The 17,633-nt window shown below is 43.8% G+C and overlaps 1 protein-coding gene across 13 annotated transcripts in view; it reads left to right on the forward strand.

Moving 5' to 3' along the window:
• Pex5l (peroxisomal biogenesis factor 5 like) overlaps positions 1-14,261 on the forward strand; it is a 198,765-nt gene extending 184,504 nt beyond the window's left edge. For all 13 annotated transcript variants that reach the window (XM_029475056.2, XM_029475058.2, XM_085835966.1 and 10 more), the window contains 7 exons: positions 5,146-5,262; positions 7,195-7,338; positions 8,169-8,239; positions 9,487-9,684; positions 10,814-10,979; positions 11,369-11,526; positions 13,370-14,261. In XM_029475056.2, the coding sequence (XP_029330916.1) occupies positions 5,146-5,262; positions 7,195-7,338; positions 8,169-8,239; positions 9,487-9,684; positions 10,814-10,979; positions 11,369-11,526; positions 13,370-13,574 (1,059 nt within the window). In that variant the 3' untranslated portion in view covers positions 13,575-14,261. The remainder of the gene's footprint in view (positions 1-5,145; positions 5,263-7,194; positions 7,339-8,168; positions 8,240-9,486; positions 9,685-10,813; positions 10,980-11,368; positions 11,527-13,369) is intronic.
• The last annotated feature ends 3,372 nt before the right edge of the window (positions 14,262-17,633 follow it).

Genomic DNA, 17,633 nt, shown 5'->3' on the forward strand with positions numbered 1-17,633 from the left:
CATACAGATAGATAGATAGATAGATAGATAGATAGATAGATAGATAGGTAGATAGATCACATATATACAGATAAACACAGTCTACAGCATTCATATGTATACATAACACACACCATACATATGTATATACAATACAGTCTACAGCATACATATGTATACACAACAAGCGCACAAATATATGTATATACAACACATAACATATAGATGTATACACAACACACATACACCATACTTATGTATACAAACACACATACACCACACATATGTATACACAAGCCTTGCACACGTGTACCACATCAAAGGGGGGGGAGGGCTGACACACTCTGAAGTCACTGAAGACACTGGAATAGAATTGAAACAATTAAGCTTTCTTTTTAAAAAAAAATTATCAATTATCACCAAAATAAAATGCTTGCTAGCAATTAAAAAAAAATGGGATATTCTGAAAAGTACAAGAAAAGACTATGGAGCAAATTCCTCCCAATTGCATCCCTTTAAAGCATTGCTGCCCGCACTCTCATCTGCAGCCATGTTCCCTGCAGCCGGTTTGCCCAGCACCAGGGAACGTTACACAATATCCAGTGTTTATAATGCTATTCATAAACATGGCTTTAATTGCTACTTAACAGCCCGCCCAAGAGGCTCTGCTGTAATTTTCTTAGCCTTGCTCTTAGTTCTTGAATAATTAGGTGGAACACAGAGATTTAAATGGAAAGAAGAGAGGTGTCTAGAAGAGAAATAGGTATTTACAGGACATTAAATCAGCACACCACTATACCAAAGAGAATGGAATTCTGGGCTCATAAAAAAGATCTTATTGCACTTTCTGTCACCCTCAATGATATAAAAATACAACAAATACTTTTATTATAATATTTACATTATTTTGAGAATTTTATACATACATCCAATGTATTTGGATACTATTAGCCTTCCTTCCTCTCTATAACCCATCAATCTTTTCCAACTCTGGGAGCTCTCTTTCTTTTTAAATAGCCCACTGCTTCTAGTTTATGCTGTTCATATACTGATAAGTACAGGGTCATCCCCTGGAACATGGTCTGCCTACTAGGTACCATACCCCTAATGAATACTAACTCTTGAACCCCCAGCAGCCGTCAACTCTTCACAGCTCCTCCGTTAGGAGCTGAGGCCGGTGAGCCTCTGCTTCCTTCATGCTGGAGTGCTGGATAGCTTGATCTTATGCAGTCTACCACAGTTGCCATGGGTTTGTAGGTTCAGTGCCTCCATCATGTCCAAAATATAGTGCTTCACTCCAGTCCTCTCCAACTTCTGTCTCTTACAGTCTTTTCACCCCCTCCTCCTATATAATCCCTGAGCCTTGGGGGTGGGCCTGTAACATAGAACTCCCATCTGTGGCTGGCATCCACAAACATCTACTCAAATCATTGACATCATTCTCATTTTCTCATCAGAACAATTCACCCAAATTTCTATTGTATCTTCATTTCAAGAATAAAGAAGACAATACCCAGAGAGGACTTGCAGACAGTCATACATGGAGTAAAGAGTTGACCCCATGTCTGTCAGAAAGAACCTCTGTTTTCCTAATCACTATATTGTTTATCCCAGGTTGGCTTTGAATATATTCTGTAGATATGATTAGAAGGCTGTCATTAAAATGGAAACAAATTCTAAAAATTTACTCACTTCTAGTGGGTCTTAACAGCTTTTCAATTGTTATGACAAGACACCATGATCAAGACAGCTTATAGAATTGTTTATTTGGGGGCTTATAGCTTCAAAGGGCTAACCATCACAGAAGGGAACGTAGTGTTAGGCAGGCAGGCATGGCGCCACAGCAGTAGCTGAGAGCTTACATATTGATCCACAAGCAAGAGGCAAAGAAAGCTAACTGGGAATGAGATGGGCTTTTTGAAACCTCAAAGCCCATACCCCTAGTGACACACCTCCTCCAACAAGACCATACCTCCTAATGTTTTCACCAACTGGAAACCATTAATAGGAGCCAGTAGGAGCCATTCTTCAAACCACTACCTGGTATAAGCAGATGCATTTGTTGTATATCTATTCTGAAAAATGGTCTACTAAGAGCAGAGAACAGCTAAGGAAATTACCAGTAAATAAAATCCCTTGGTCATGTCTAAAATGTTTAAAATTCAAATACATTGGAGGTTTTTCTCAACTTCATTAAAAACAGGGCAGAGAGCTGCGTTAATTGCAGCTATGGCAGTGAAGTCTGGGTTCTAAGACTGAGTGGAAATTGATGACGCTAAAAGTATTCTGTAATTAAATGAAAACTGTGCTCTGCAGCTTAATTAGTCTGCTGTGACTTAGTTTAAGTGGAAACAGTAAATCTTGCTGAATCTCATTAAGCGGGAGCCAGCAGCCCCATCTCACCTGAAGTTCTGTTTCCTAAGGCGGTAGGATTTACACATGTACTCCTCTAGTGTGGAATATGGGAAAGGTGACCCAACTGTACACCCTATGGAAGCCCTCTAGCTTCCATTCAGGTTAGAGAGGGCTTCAAGTCCCAAGGACTCTCGAGAGGGTAAGTGGCTGACTTTCTAGGGATGTGAAGACACTAACCTCTCAAACGGCTGGATGATGGGAGTCAGATCAACATCGCAAGGTTCCCTTGGTGGGCTCTTCTTTTCCACAGACTGATGGAACCTGCGTCTTTGAGATGTTTTCTCCATACTTGTCAGTATTTGATCATGATCAGGCTTAGCAGGGCTTAAAAGAGGGAAAGAAATTTATCTCGGGGCTTTGTTGTTTCATGTTACTAATTAGTTGCAAAAGAAAACCATACTCATCACAGAAAATTCAGAAAATACAAAGTTTGAAACAAGGACCCCTCCCTCCTTCAGCCTCTCCATCCCTTGTTAATATTCCAGTGTGCTGCCTCATGTTTCCCAGGGCTGCTGCTGTTTGAGATTCTCCTGTTCACACATCTTGGTGTCTACTAGGAAGATACCTTATAAGGAAATTTTTCCTTTCATCCCCAACCTTAGCGTGTACATTGTTCCCTTTGCTTACATCTCAGACATTACCAGTCTACCTGCTGCTATCTTGAGGGAAGGCCTCTGCAAGGCAGAACCCGTTTCTGTCGTAGGAATGACTGGTCCAGAACTGACAGGACACAAAGACCTCCTGCTTATTCAGTAACTTGGAGTACATCATACTGCCTGACTCTTATTCCTTAAATGCTTGGGTTCAAGATAAATATGTTGTATTTAGGCAACTTTGAAGAAGAACTCTCAGGTCAGGTTGGTACTGCCCTGGCAGGCCAGCAGGATGGAAAGGAGGTTGCCCTCAACCAGGGCTACTTCAGCAAGTCACCAGACTTAAGGTTCTAAAGCTGTTTGAGAAAACCATACTCATCGCAGAAAATTCTCAGCTCTAGACTGAGGTGCCCAAGGAATACCTCCAACGGCTTCTTATGGTTTAAAGAAAACAAGATGCCTTCCCAGCATCTGGAAAGCGACACAGATGGTCACCGCCATGAGCAGCTAACACAGTGCTAGGGACTATTAACCTTCCTGCTGTTAGCAGCCATGGGGTCCTAGGTGATCCCTAGAAGTTCAGCATCATTCTGTTTCCCTGCCAGTGAGAATCGGGGTTCTAACCACTGTACCCCACTTCCTTTATTCATGATTCTGAGGTGAAATAGGTAGGCCAGGAACTTATCAGAAGGTGTGCACCAGCATTCTTCAAGCCAGAACCCACAAGCCTCCATCTTTCTCTACCCCTGAGAAGTACCACTCTCGCTTTCATGGCTCCTGGATCTTTTGAGAGACTCATTCCTTTCTACTTGCTCTGGATAACTGAAGTATTCTCTTCAGGCTTAGTAACACTGAAGCCAACCTGAGGGGCAGCTCATACAGACAGTTCTACCTGAGTTGAGGAGCCCACACTGCCCTTCATGAAGTAAGAGGGTGAATGCCCTGGCTTTCCTGATAGGGCATGAATAAGAAAGTTAAAGGGAAAACAATACTTACTGACATACAGAACCTTTCTACAGAAACGACAAAGATGCATAGGCAAACGTGAGATTCTCCTGTCCTGCACCAAGAGTCAATGGCCTTGAAAGCGAAAGGAACTGAAATCCTGTGACTCCCTCACCAGAGCAATAAACTCAGGCTCCCTGCCCTCCTTGTATGGTGCTCTGCACACAGTAAGATCAATTCTCCTGGTTTGTACCCAGAGCTACCTAAGTCCCTGCCTAGGCAGCCCAAGAGAGCTGCTCCAAATCTTTATATTCTAGGAGCAACTCAAGTTCAGGCCTCCCGTCTTAAACTACATCTGCTACTACATTTGAAACTATCTCAAAGTGCAGGGGTGCCCAACTTAGGATAGCTTAATATAATATAGTTTAATTTCACAATGGTGTATAAGTGGCATTCACTCAATAGAAATTGAACTTCCAATTTTGACCTTCACCTAGACTGTCAATATGCAGTATGGCTCTGCCCTTCCTCCTCCCCCCCCCCCCAATGCTGGGTAGCACTCACCAGTCAAGCACCCAACTGCAAAAGTATACACCCAGTACTTTGCAGTGGGCTGTGTCATTAAGGCACAGTGCTCAGTAGGTTAGGCTCATTAATTCATTAACGTCTGTTTATAGTATCATCAGCTTGCTGTAGATTTATTTAGTGATAACACCATAAACAACTGAGGAGCAACCGTGGTGAATTGTTAGCTGATTTATTGGTATAGACAGTGTTCCTGATGACTTTTCCGCTGAGAAAAATCACAGCTGGGGCTGGGAATGTGGCTCAGTTGGTAGAGTGCTTGCCCAGAATGTGCAAATCCCTTAGTTTGATCCCCAGCACCACAAAAACCCAATGTAGTGCACACACTCTCAACACTTGGGAGTTGGAGATAGGAGGATTCAAAGTCCTTCTCAGTTCCATGGTAAGTTTGACGCCAGCCGGCAGTACAGGAGACCCTGTCTCAAACAAACAAACCAAAAGTCAGAGCTGATCCTCTTTAACCACTGGGGACCCTGCAGAAGATTCAAGTGCTGCTGAGCCTCTGCCCACCCACCTAAATACTCCTCCTCTTCCTCCCACTTGATCTACAAGGGAAACCATATCTCTAGAAAAACGCAAACACAGTGTGATTCTCAGTCCGTTTCTCTCTATTTCTCCTGCTTCTTAGTCGGATACAGAGTTCTGGGATAAGATGCAGGCAGAATGGGAGGAAATGGCCCGGAGGAACTGGATATCCGAGAACCAGGAAGCTCAGAACCAAGTCACCGTCTCAGCCAGTGAGAAGGTAATGCAATCCGTCCTCAAATGCTAGCAGGGGCCCTCAGACTCATCAGATCACATGCTATGGACCGTAGAGTAACTACTTTGTTTAAAAAATAAGACAAAACTAAGAATTAGAGGTAGTTTGATGTCAATATGACCTAGATGAAACTGTAATTGATGGGAAATGGGTCACTCTGGTGTTTGAGGGTAGCTTCCTCAAAATGAAATGTCCCTGTTTATCACTGTCCCCACAGTTTGCCACCTGCCCAAAACCTGCCCTGTGGTCAGGTACAGAACTTTCAGAGGGAGTTGTACAAGAATTGGGCTAACCCCACAGTAGCTCATTGCCAATCATCTGTCCTGGTTAAATAAAACACAGAAGGTTCAGGCTTTATGGTGTTATTGTACTATCTGCAAAGACACTTGGTACAAACAATGGTCTTCATACAACCCAGTAGAGCCCAAAGGGTTATACAAAGATACTCCCCTGATAAGAGCCCTGGAAAATAGGGAGGTGCAGTGAACCACCAGCCAGATTGCCCATTAAGTTCCAACTTCCTTGAGATCTCTGCCTTTAAAAGCACTTAGTATTTTTAATTTAGAATTTAATTAGAATTAATTTCATTTATAATAGCAAGTACCCTGAAAGACAGAAAAAAAATCACATGTGCTCTCATAAAAATGCATACATGTATACATACATACACTTGTGAATACTCAAATATACATGTGTACATAGAGACATGTACATACACACACATATTTATTGACTAAATTTACCTCATGGTTTAGGGATATGAATTAAGTCTTAATAGTATTCAGTCCTGGATAATGGTTCTGACATTTTACTCAGTGTAGCAAATATTTGCGTAGCATGTGCTTTGCCCTAGGTAGAGGATACCTTGAACACTGATTTTAAGGAATCTAGAGTCAACCGTGCTATTCAAAATGTCTATTTACAGTGGTCTCTGACTCTCAAGAGTTTGGGTAAATCTCAAAACATAGAATTTTTAAACTAACTGCACACAAAGTATATATCCAATCTAAGTAAGGGAGACAGTGTGGCTCACCAGACCCTAGGCTATAATCCACACACTTGAGCACTGACTCAGCCCATCACCATGGGAACCCATCATCATGGGTACCAGGCAGATCTTCTTACTTTTGACAGTGTTTTTCCTTTCTGAGCACCTATGGAAGATGAAGACCACCATGGTACATCTTCAACAGGTGTGTTTGTATCACTTAAATAAAAGGGATTTTATGAGAATGAGTGCAAGCAAATCAGCAACAAATGATAGTCTCAAATATTACAGGAGATATTTTAACCCAAAAGCAAATCAGCTGCATCCATAAGCTCTAAAGACAGTCCATGGGCTTTCTCTAAAGCATCCCTCCTCCAGTCTAGCATAAAGTAAAACACAAATGCAAACAAAACCTGCAGCATGAAGTTTCACTGTAGCTTTATGTGAAAATAAAATAACCTTTGAGACAGTGGTTTATTTTGTAGCCCAGGCTGAGCTGGAGCTTACTATGTAGCCCAGGCTGCCAGCAAACACAGGGTGATCCTCCTGCCTACCTCCGGTGTTCAGAATTTCTAGGTATGAGTCACCATGACACTCTCATTTTTTTTTTTAAGTAATCAAAATGTCCACCAATCAGATTGGTTAGATAAATTTAACATAGCTATCTAAATCAATTTAGAATCACAGGATGACCACAGTCCAAAACCAAGCAGGGCTTAATTTCAAGACTGGGTATGAGCCTTTTGCCTAATTGGCACATGCATAGAAAATACTAGATGAGTGTTTACATATTTTGTTCGATCTTTTTAAAAGATTTAATTTCAGTAGAGGCACCTATAGCCCCCTGAGGCAACAAGTCGTTGAGGGATTTACTTGATGTAAGGAGGAGGACGTGGATCAGTCATGCTGCGGCCTCTTCTGTGTCACAGGGATATTACTTTCACACTGAAAATCCCTTCAAGGACTGGCCTGGAGCATTTGAAGAAGGCTTAAAAAGGTTGAAGGAAGGGGACCTGCCTGTCACCATCCTGTTCATGGAAGCTGCAATTCTTCAGGACCCTGGAGACGCTGAGGTGGCATTGCCCTTCCCTCTGTCCAGACTGGGATAGTGCCTGTGTGTGCTAAGGGGTCAGAATGAGATGGGGGCGCTGCAGGGTGCATGGTCAGCAAGGTTTACAACAATTCCCTTGGGTTAGAAAGCGATACATTGCCTACTTTCTAACTGAGCTTCTCGTCTTTGAGACCCAGAGCCCCTGAAGATAAAAACTAAAGACAGAAAACACAGAGATAGCAATGTGGTACACACCTTTCATTCCAGCACAGGGGTGGAGCAGAGGCAGGCAGAACTCTGAGTTCTAGGCCAGCCTGTTCTACATTGAGAGGTCATGGCCAGTCAGGGACTCACGGGACCATCCAGCCTTAAAAAAAAAATGGCAAACATGAGGCTCACCCCGTGGTATTTAGGAAGGAATATGGCTTTTATCAGGGTCCCCAGTCACACCATGTATCACCCCTGATTTACTTTCCCAACGTTTATGGGATGTCTACTCTGTCCTCAAAACCACACTATGTCCTGGCATACAATGCTGAAGAGTTGGGGAAATGAGCAGGGGTTAAGAAGACACCTTTGTGCCTCATCTGGAGGGCTGAGTAAATAAAGTCCGGGGTCAGAGAGTAGAGCTGGGAGGGTGTGGCTGGTCCTCCCCTCAGGTAGCTTCCCTGTAATGAAATGTGCTCCCCACAGGGGATCACAGCTAAACTAACTAAAATAGCAAGCAAGCCTGCTTCATTCTGCAATGGTAACAGTCTGTTTTGTGTTTGTCTGTTTGTCTGTTTTCTTGTGTTGGTTTGGTTGGGGTTTTTGGTTGGTTGGTTGGTTTTCTGTTTTGTCTTGTTCTCACAGGCATGGCAGTTTCTTGGTATAACCCAGGCTGAGAATGAAAATGAGCAGGCAGCTATTGTCGCCCTCCAGAGGTACATGAAGCTAAGTTCGAAATTGCTGTACTTGGGGACAGGTGGAATGTTGCCTGTGGGCTCTTAGAATTTGTCTAAGGCTTGTGCTGAGTTGCCAAGTGCCACGCCTACATACCTCTGATGAGCTAATTTTCCCAAACCACTGAGAATTTCCCTTCAAAAGTTGACTGGGGCATTGATTGTGTTTTCCTTGAGAGTCTTTTCCTGAGAGACAATGGAAATGAGGGAATGCCAAGGCCTCTTAGATCATGTGAAACAGAGATAAGACTTAAACCCCCATCCCAGGAAGCAATTCTAGATTACTCAGAGCTGCAGCCTCTGGACTGATCATTTCTAAACCTGCATGCAAAGCACATTGGGATTCTTTTGTAAGATGTCTTAGACACTCTTAGAAATAACGATTGACTTGCTTAGGGCTGAAACCCTGATCATTAGCACGAAAATCTCCAAGGGGATCCTGATGCTCGCTCAGAGTTTGGGCACGTGCGTCTCCCAGCATCTCCATCATCTTGGGCTTGTCAGACCTTCCCACCTGAGATCCACTGCAGCCCCCAGTGTTGGAATGGGCATAGTCTCTATTTTGCACTTCTAAGTTTGAAAAGTCCTGTTAGAGGCCAGTAGAAAGGGATTCAGGGGAGAACAATAACCTGGGATATCTATACACCTGCATTAGTCTAGAATCAAAGATATCACCCTCTCCTCTGCAAAATGCTGTCCAGCCTTCCATCTCCATGCTTCAAAATTTTGTTCAAGTCCAATTATGGGAGTTAAGATAATATGGATACAGCAACCACACTTCTTGCAGCTTTAGAAAAGCTCACTAACACAGCCAGAGCTGGAAAAATGGGCTTGGTGTTTAATAGCACTGGCTGCTGCTGCAGAGGATTCTGGATCAGTTCCCAGTACTCGCATGGTAGTTCACAACCATCAATAACTCCATTTCCAGGAATCCAGTGCCCTCTTCCGCATTCCATGGGCACCAGGCTCAAACATGGTACACAGAACCACAGAATACACATAAAATGCAATAAGTATTTTTAAAAACGAAAATTACAAATCCTGCTGTCATGAGGATGTTTTAACCTCTTTTAAAAACACTCTTTGGTCTGGGTTTTCATTTGAAGAAATAAAGTACTTTCCAGTGACTTGCCATAAATAAACTTAACTTCTGCAAGTTTTAATTAATAAAGGTTTCAAGGCTGTATAGAATACCTCTCTGTAACCATTGGTGTTTGCCTTCTCTCGAGGTGCCTGGAGTTGCAACCCAACAACTTGAAGGCTCTGATGGCCTTGGCTGTAAGTTACACCAACACCAGCCACCAGCAGGATGCTTGTGAGGCACTGAAGAACTGGATTAAGCAAAACCCAAAATACAAGTACCTTGTGAAGAACAAGAAAGGCTCTCCAGGCCTCACACGGCGGATGTCTAAATCCCCAGTTGACAGGTTGTCCTCACGATGTGGAATCCTTCTATGCACTGTGACAGAATAACTGAAATAAGCATCTTGTGATGATGAAAGGTTTATCTTAGCTCACATTCTTAAAGAGTTAGACAGTGGTCCGTTAGCCTATTGCTTTAAAACATGTGATGTAGTGAGGCATCAAAGCAAAGGCACAGAGTCCACGAGATAGCTCCTCTTGGTGGCTGGGAAGCAAGGGGAGTGTCAAGGTTCCCCTTATCTCCTTCCCACACTGCTCCCATGACCTAACTTCCTACGATCAGGCCCAGTTTACAAGGTTCTGCCACCTTGCCACACAGTTACAGGCTGGTGTTTTGGGGGAGAACACATCTCGAAACCTCAGAAGTTGTCCTTTAAACATAATAACCAGCATGATGGCCACTCATAGACATTTACCCACCGACTGAATTTCAAAGCCAAGTGATTAGGAGTTAATACCAGTACTCTGAGAACTAGGGGTACATAGACCTAAGTCCCTTGTCAAAGGAAATCTGTGTCCTAAATTTTAGCAATGAATCCCAATACTAACTCCTTCTCATTGAATCCTTGGTCAGCTTAGCTTCAAAGATCAAACACCGATCTTTGAACACATGGGCCACAGTGCTCATCCCATGAGAACCTTAATGTGGCTTGTATGTGTACTTTATTGCATATTCATGACTATTGGCAATGTTTTTATAATACAGTATTAATAGTCCTCTCATTAAACTAAGATATATGTGCATTTTTTAAGATTTCTATGGAAATGGACATTTTGCCTAAACATAGACCTGTGTACCCAGTGCATGCCTGGTGCCTGCAGTGGCCAGAAGATGGTGTCATGCCCCTGGGACTGTAGTTACAGATCACTGTTGGCTGCTATATGGGTGCCAGGAAACATACACAGGTCTCCTACAAGAGCATTAAGTGCTCTTAGTCATTGAGTTGTCACCGCAGCTCCTAAACTTTTTAAAGAAAACTTTCAATTTGGAGCAAGAGGGATGGCTTAGAGGTTAAGAGACCATAGTTTTCTTCCAAAGGCCCAGCAAGCATATCAAATACTGCATAACTGCCTGTAACTCCAGCCCCAGGGCTTCCATTTTCCTGGGCACTGAATCAGATTCTCCTTTCATAGCTCTGTTCTGGAAGGAGTGAAGGAGTTGTACCTGGAAGCTGCCCACCAAAATGGCGACATGATTGACCCAGACCTGCAGACAGGTCTGGGAGTTCTGTTCCACCTGAGTGGAGAGTTCAATAGAGCAATCGATGCATTTAATGCTGCCTTAACAGTTCGGCCAGAGGTAAGAAATTCCAGCACTGCTGGGGGTTTTTTGGTTTTTTTGGTAACAAGCAAGCTTTTATGAGTGAAGCTTTGTACATTCCTTCTACATTTTACCTCTGCCACTAGCGAGTTCAAGTAGACACGAATACACCACTACAACTGTCCATACCAAAATGCCTAAAATAGAAAGGTTCATTGCAAGATATTAAATGACCACAGCCCTTTGAAGAAAAAAAGATCTTTTTCTTACCAAGTTAACCCAGGAGAATTGTTAGTAATTCAACTCATTCCAGACCCTGTTCATGAGCACTGAATAAGCATTCGGCCAGCTTGCTTCACCTGCAGGGGGTTGTGGGAACCCTACCACAGTGTTCCTGGAGATTAAAGAGCTCTGGTCTTTGTCATAAGGATTACTCACTATGGAACCGTCTTGGGGCAACCTTGGCAAATGGAGACCGCAGTGAGGAAGCTGTAGAGGCCTACACGAGAGCACTGGAGATCCAGCCAGGTTTCATCCGCTCCAGATACAACCTGGGGATCAGCTGCATCAACCTGGGTGCCTACAGGTGAGGTATGCCTGGGTTCAGGCAAGATGCATGGAGACTCAGCATCCATGGGATTCTGTGTGAACTATGAAGAGTTAAACGTTTAATGTTGGTGATTTGAGGAAAAAAGAACCTTGGAGAGGGACACGGCCCGATGGGGACATGGTAAAACTGCTGTGGAAGGTTTCAGGTCCACTGCTTGGCAAAACATACAAGTATACAGTTTGTTCTAAACTTGATGTACAGATAGAATGAGTTGGAAAAGAAAAAAAATTTTTTAAATGTGGGTTTATTTTTAAAACTTAATAACACTAAGGAGGAACATTTTAAATGATGGGTTTAAAATGTCCTGGCACAGTCAGGGGCCCAAAAAGCTGCAAAGCCACTGAGCAGCCAGGAACTTAGCTGGTCCAGCTCCTTCCCCTGCCCCCAGGTCCCTTTACACTTCCTGCCAACAATAAAATGGCCAAAGCCTTTGGAAAATGTAAGTTTTATCTATCAGAAATTGAACTGGAGCATGTTAAAAGATTCATTGGAAAGTAATAAAACATTGTGTGTCATCAGAAATAACATGCTTCACAAGAAAATAATCACTTTCCAAAACCAAACTGTGCTGAGAAAGAAGGGTATCACTGTGTTGGGCTTTGGAAAACTCCTTTAACACCTTGCTTACTAGAAGCAGTTTCTTCCAGCCTTTGTATTCTGTCTGTTGGATTATCTCTCATATGCATGCTCCCAGGCATGGGGAGGCAAGCAGGTGAGATGATGAAGTGAGCAGGGGAGGGGAGCAGGAGAGGGGAGAAGGTGAGGTGAGCAGGGGAGGTCAGCAAGTGAACAGGGGAGGGGAGCAGGGGAGGGGAGAGGGGAGGCAAGCAGGTGAGCAGGGGAGGTGAGTAGGGGAGGTGAGCAGGTCAGCAGGAGAGGCTAGCAAGTGAACAGGGGAGGTCAGCAGGGAAGGTCAGCTGGTGAGCAGGGGAGGGGAGCAGGAGAGGGGAGAAGGTGAGGTCAGCAAGTGAACAGGGGAGGGGAGCAGAGGAGGGGAGCAGGGGAGGGGAGCAGGGGAGGCAAGCAGGTGAGCAGGGGAGGGGAGCAGGTGAGCAGGGGAGATCAGCAGGGGAGGTAATGAGGTGAGCAGGGGAGGTGAGCAGGGGAGGTGTCAGGGGAGGTGAGCAGGGGAGGTGTCAGGGGAGGTCAGCAGGTGAGGGGAACAGGGGAGGTGAGCAATGAAAGTGAAAGGGTCAAGTTCCTCCCTCGGTTTTGTAATGAAAATCTTTTGCCCTCACAAGCCCCAGGCTCCCCGACCACACTTAGAGAACTATTGATCTTAACATAAAAGCTTTTACAGAAATTAGCTCCAAGGCACTCCACAGCAAAATTCTAAAATGACTTCTGCTATCCCTATTCTTCACAAAGGGACTGGATTTCAGCAAAGAAATTTGCCTAAGGCTCAACAGCTGGGACTGAAGCCCAGGTGGTCTAATAATGAAACTTAATCACTTATTTCTGCCACCACCAGGCAAATTCAGATCACTTTGCTTTGGTGGTGGTGGTGGGGACGTTTTTGTTCTTAAAGATGGGGTACATAGATTTCTTCTGCACACAGATCACATCTCCAGGTCATTCCTGGTGCGGTGGAAATGCACTACTTAGCAGTGGATGTGTTAGCCTCCTTTCTAGCTTTCTCTTTCTGGCCCACTATATTTAACAATGGGTGCTCACAGGAGAATAAATAGCTAGAGACCCTCACCAGGGAGCCCAGCAGGCCTGGAGAGACCTAGGGAGACAACTTGATCTGTTGATTTGTTTTAGTATGCTGACTCTGGAGTTCACAGCATTTTAAGATGTGCTTTTTCTCCCTCTTTAGAGAAGCAGTCAGCAACTTCCTCACTGCCCTCAGCTTGCAGAGGAAGAGCAGGAACCAGCAGCAAGTCCCTCACCCTGCCATCTCCGGGAACATCTGGGCTGCCCTCAGGATTGCCCTGTCGCTGATGGACCAGCCAGAGCTCTTCCAGGCCGCCAACCTCGGTGACTTGGATGTCCTCCTGAGAGCTTTCAATTTGGATCCTTGAAGGAAAAGAAGAAAAGAATAATAAAGGATACTAACGTGTCTTCTGTGTTATTATACTAAAAAGGGACAAAACTATTTTATTATGAATTTCCAAAACAAATTTTTTTAAAAGGATAAAGCTGAGAGGCAAAAGGCCATGGTCATTTAAGCCAAGGGAATTGATTTCTACAGATCCAGTCTCTGTTCAGACCCAAAAGCACAAAGCAAAGGTCGGGGTCAAGAGAAGAACTGAGATTCTCAGGACAAACCAAGATAAGGTAACTGCGCTCGCTTCCAAATTACAAGTGTATTTTGAGTTATATTGTCCCTGTCCCAGCTGGTGGCACATCTGAGGGACACTCTTGGGACATAACATGACAATTTGTCCACAGTCAGTGAACTCAGGCTGTCTTTGTCTACCCCTTTTGCAAGACTGAACATAGTTTGGGCCACTGGCAAATGTACACATTCAGCCTGATAAAGGCAGCCATTGCTTCCCTCTTGCCCACTCTAACATTGACTGTAAGCCTTTGTTTTCAGAGAGAGAGAGAGAGAGAGAGCTTTGCTGGCGAAAGCAGTTTTTGCACTAGAAGTTTTTGCTGTTCCCAATGAAATCCTTTCTAGGATTGTACATAAGCACTTTAATATCTTATTTATGCCTTGCCAGGCTTCTGGCTTGCTGCTCGAGTTTCTAACTTGGGGGGTAGGGAAGGGTGGGATAAAAGACTTGAGAACTCAGAGTTGTTAGCTCAGTGGACCAAATAAAAAAAGTTATAAGAATAGTTTTTCTTAGCAGAGGGTTTGGGAGGTGTGTTTGCATAGAATGTAAATATGTTAAATGCAATTTTCTTTGTGTGCTTTCTGGGAGCCCATGGATCTCAGTGCGAAGCAAAGTTCCCAGGGCGCTCTCCCTGCAAAAGGGAGCTTGGCGATTCTGCAATTTCTAATGAGTTGTGTTAAACTTGTTTTAATATCCTGTTTTCCTGGCTTTCTAACTGCCTTGCACAATGATATTTCCTTTAAACTGTTACTATTTCAAATGGTATTTCTTAAGCGTGATAAATACATTTTTCCTAAAGTCGAAGTGTTTCCTGAGTTCCATAACAACCCCCCCGCCCTGCACACACACCCCACCCCCGCTGTCCACGTCCTTACATTGTAAGTGACAGAAGGGTCACATTTGTAACCCAGCAGCACAGAGCAGCAGGAAGACACATGCAACACTCAGCAATAGCCAGACCTTCTCCACTGGCGGAGAAATCTAACTTAACTGTTGGCCTCCTACAGATTTCTTCAGATTACTTGGTGGGTGTTTGGGCGCTTAGTGGTCATTTCAAAAGATGCATTCATTAAAAATTAGAAAAATGTTGGCAAAACACTACAAAATAACACTTTGCACAGCTCAAATTTTAGTAAACTGCCCTATTTGTCTCCCCTCTGTAGCTTTCCTGCCTCCAGAGTCTTCCCAAAAATAGTCTGATCCCAACACTTTCATATCCGTTGCTCACTGATAACTCACTTCACTAACAATTGTAGCTTCCAGACTTTGGGTGAAAGCAGATATAGACTGTGGAGTCATCTACTAATGATTAAAAACGTGCCAGAGGCAGACTGGACCACTCTGTCACTGCAGAGTTCCCTGGTTTGGGAGATGCCTGAAGTTCATAGGTCACTACAAGCCCTTGAAACTTAGCTGTCACCTAAGCTTCTTGGCTCTTAAGGACAAGGTGATAAGACCACTGTAGTGGCCTCAGGCTTTGCTCTTCATGGTCAATACTCCCTATGGCAGAGCAGTAGCCCCAGGTTGGCAGCAGGCACTGGGAGGCATCGGGGCATCCACTCCTGGACACAGAAACAAGTCACACACTTTCTAGTAGTCTGAGCAGCTCAAGTGTATTTTGAAGAACAGGATTTTCTAGACTGCTAGAAACAAATTGGGAATTCCTCTTTGGGCCAGACTGCAGACAGTGGCATTGCCTGCTGGGACATTGCTGACAGTGGCATTGCAGACAGTGGCATTGCCTGCTGGGACATTGCTGATAGTATAGTGATCATTCCTATTTTCTTTCTCACTCCAAGTATCACATACTGACCAAGTGATGTGAACCCCTCAGAGTCCCTTCCAAGCTTGTGAACCAAGGGTTCATGACTCTTCTGCTGGTGATAATGCTTTTCCAGGCCTTCGGTAGCACCTGATATTGCCAGGATGCTGACCCACCATACTCTCCTCCATGTCACTTCACAAGTACAGCCCAACTAGTACAAATATGAGAAGTCTGACTTTATTTGAATGTTGCTGAACTGTGTTGAATATTGTGGCCCAAGTTTATCTTGCCATTAGAATAAAAAGTAACTTCAAACTCTGGGGAGTTATTTTAGAGGACAGTTGACAATTTTCCACTTTACCATTAGGGAACAATTTGTAGGACATTTGATGGGACTTTATCCACTCCATCAGTTCTATCCATCACAGTCCAGATGTTGATAGGCAGGAAGTTCAAAAGTATTGCTAAGAGGGAAAGAAAGTTCAAAAGTATTGCTAAGAGGGAAATACTTTTGAACACCTGTCAGGAAGTTCAAAAGTATTGCTAAGAGGGAAAGAGTTGCAACCCGTGGCATTATAATGATAATAAGTAAAAACCAATAACTGAAAAGTAAAAATGTGTATAAATAGAGCCCTAGCAGACACCTAGCAGTAAGCTTCCGTGTCTTCCTTCTCTGCTTTTTTCCCCCTCTATGCTTTTTAAATGCAGAACTGTTAGTGCTTCTTATGGCAAGAAATTGCCTGTTTACTTTCGATTTGAAACACTGAGGCATTCTTTTGAGGCCCTGGGGAGGAGCCTGAGGATGATATTTATTCATGTGATGGCCACTCAGTGGCTTCCCTGGACTGACTTTGCCAGTAGATTGGATGAAAATCCAGAGGAAACCATTCATCATTGCTAAGTTCCGATAGAACTTCTCTATGCACAGAAGAGGCAGGACAGAGGGAGACTGGGGGTGTAGCTCAGTGGGTACCACGTGCCCACCACCGCATAAACTAACCATGGCGGTGTACACAGTAATCCCAGCACTTGGAAAGTGCAAGGAGGAGGATCAGGAAGTTCAGGGCATCCTGGGCTATAGGTGGCGCTGTTGAGATGAAGAGTGGAGAACCTTCTAACCAGTCAGTCTCAGTGATTCTGTGTTCTTTGCACTTCATCCTGACACCCCTCTCAATGACCCACCAGAAACTTTAATAACTAACAATGAAGTGCACTTTCTCAGCCAGTCTGATTTCTGCCAGAATTGGGTAGGAATGCTCACTCTCAGATTTCCAGGCCATTCTCATTGAGAGGTTGTATTGACAAGTAGATCAGTATCCATAGTCTTTTATAGATAAATCCTTCTGGGATACTCCCACCATCCAGGCTAGACTTGACTGTGTAATTGCAGTTCATCTCACATCTCCCAGACCTCTTATCATAGAGTTTATCTGTGCCCTCCTGGGGGAAGCAGAGAGAAGAGGGTGCTCACTCATCATTTGTCTCTGAATTGCTTCAAGTTTGAGTTGCACTTATATTAGTGTTGTGACGATGGTAGGATTTTTTTTCCCACTCTGACATGCTTCTAGAAGCATTCTAGAAACCGGGTATTTGGAAGATTTAATTTGTGTGCCACCTTTCTGGGACCTCTGATTTTGGAAACGAACACAGGGACAACATCCATGACTTCAACCTTGTAACATAGCTTCACACTGGTTCCCTGTGCAGAGTTCCCTACCCTATTCCTCACACTGTTTATAGGACTGGCTGAATTAAGCTGTTTTGAGCTAAGAAGTAGATCCATATATTTTTAAAGAGTGTTCATAGATCAACTCTGGCATAAAGTTTGTACAAAGGCAATTTTTTAAAAAAACAAAACATATAACCTCAGGTACAAAAAACTATTGCATGCACCAGTACTTAAAACCTGCCTATGACTATTAACCAAAGCATGCGAGATAACGTCACTGAATGTAAACTGGCCCACTCACCCCATGCATGACTGGTGTCATAGGCTAGCTTGTGTTTCCACACTTCTCAACAAGCAAGCACTTCCT

The sequence above is a fragment of the Mus caroli genome, unplaced genomic scaffold (assembly GCF_978045245.1).
Source record: "Mus caroli unplaced genomic scaffold, Mus_caroli_1 scaffold_3, whole genome shotgun sequence".
NCBI classification, from domain to species: Eukaryota; Metazoa; Chordata; class Mammalia; order Rodentia; family Muridae; genus Mus; species Mus caroli.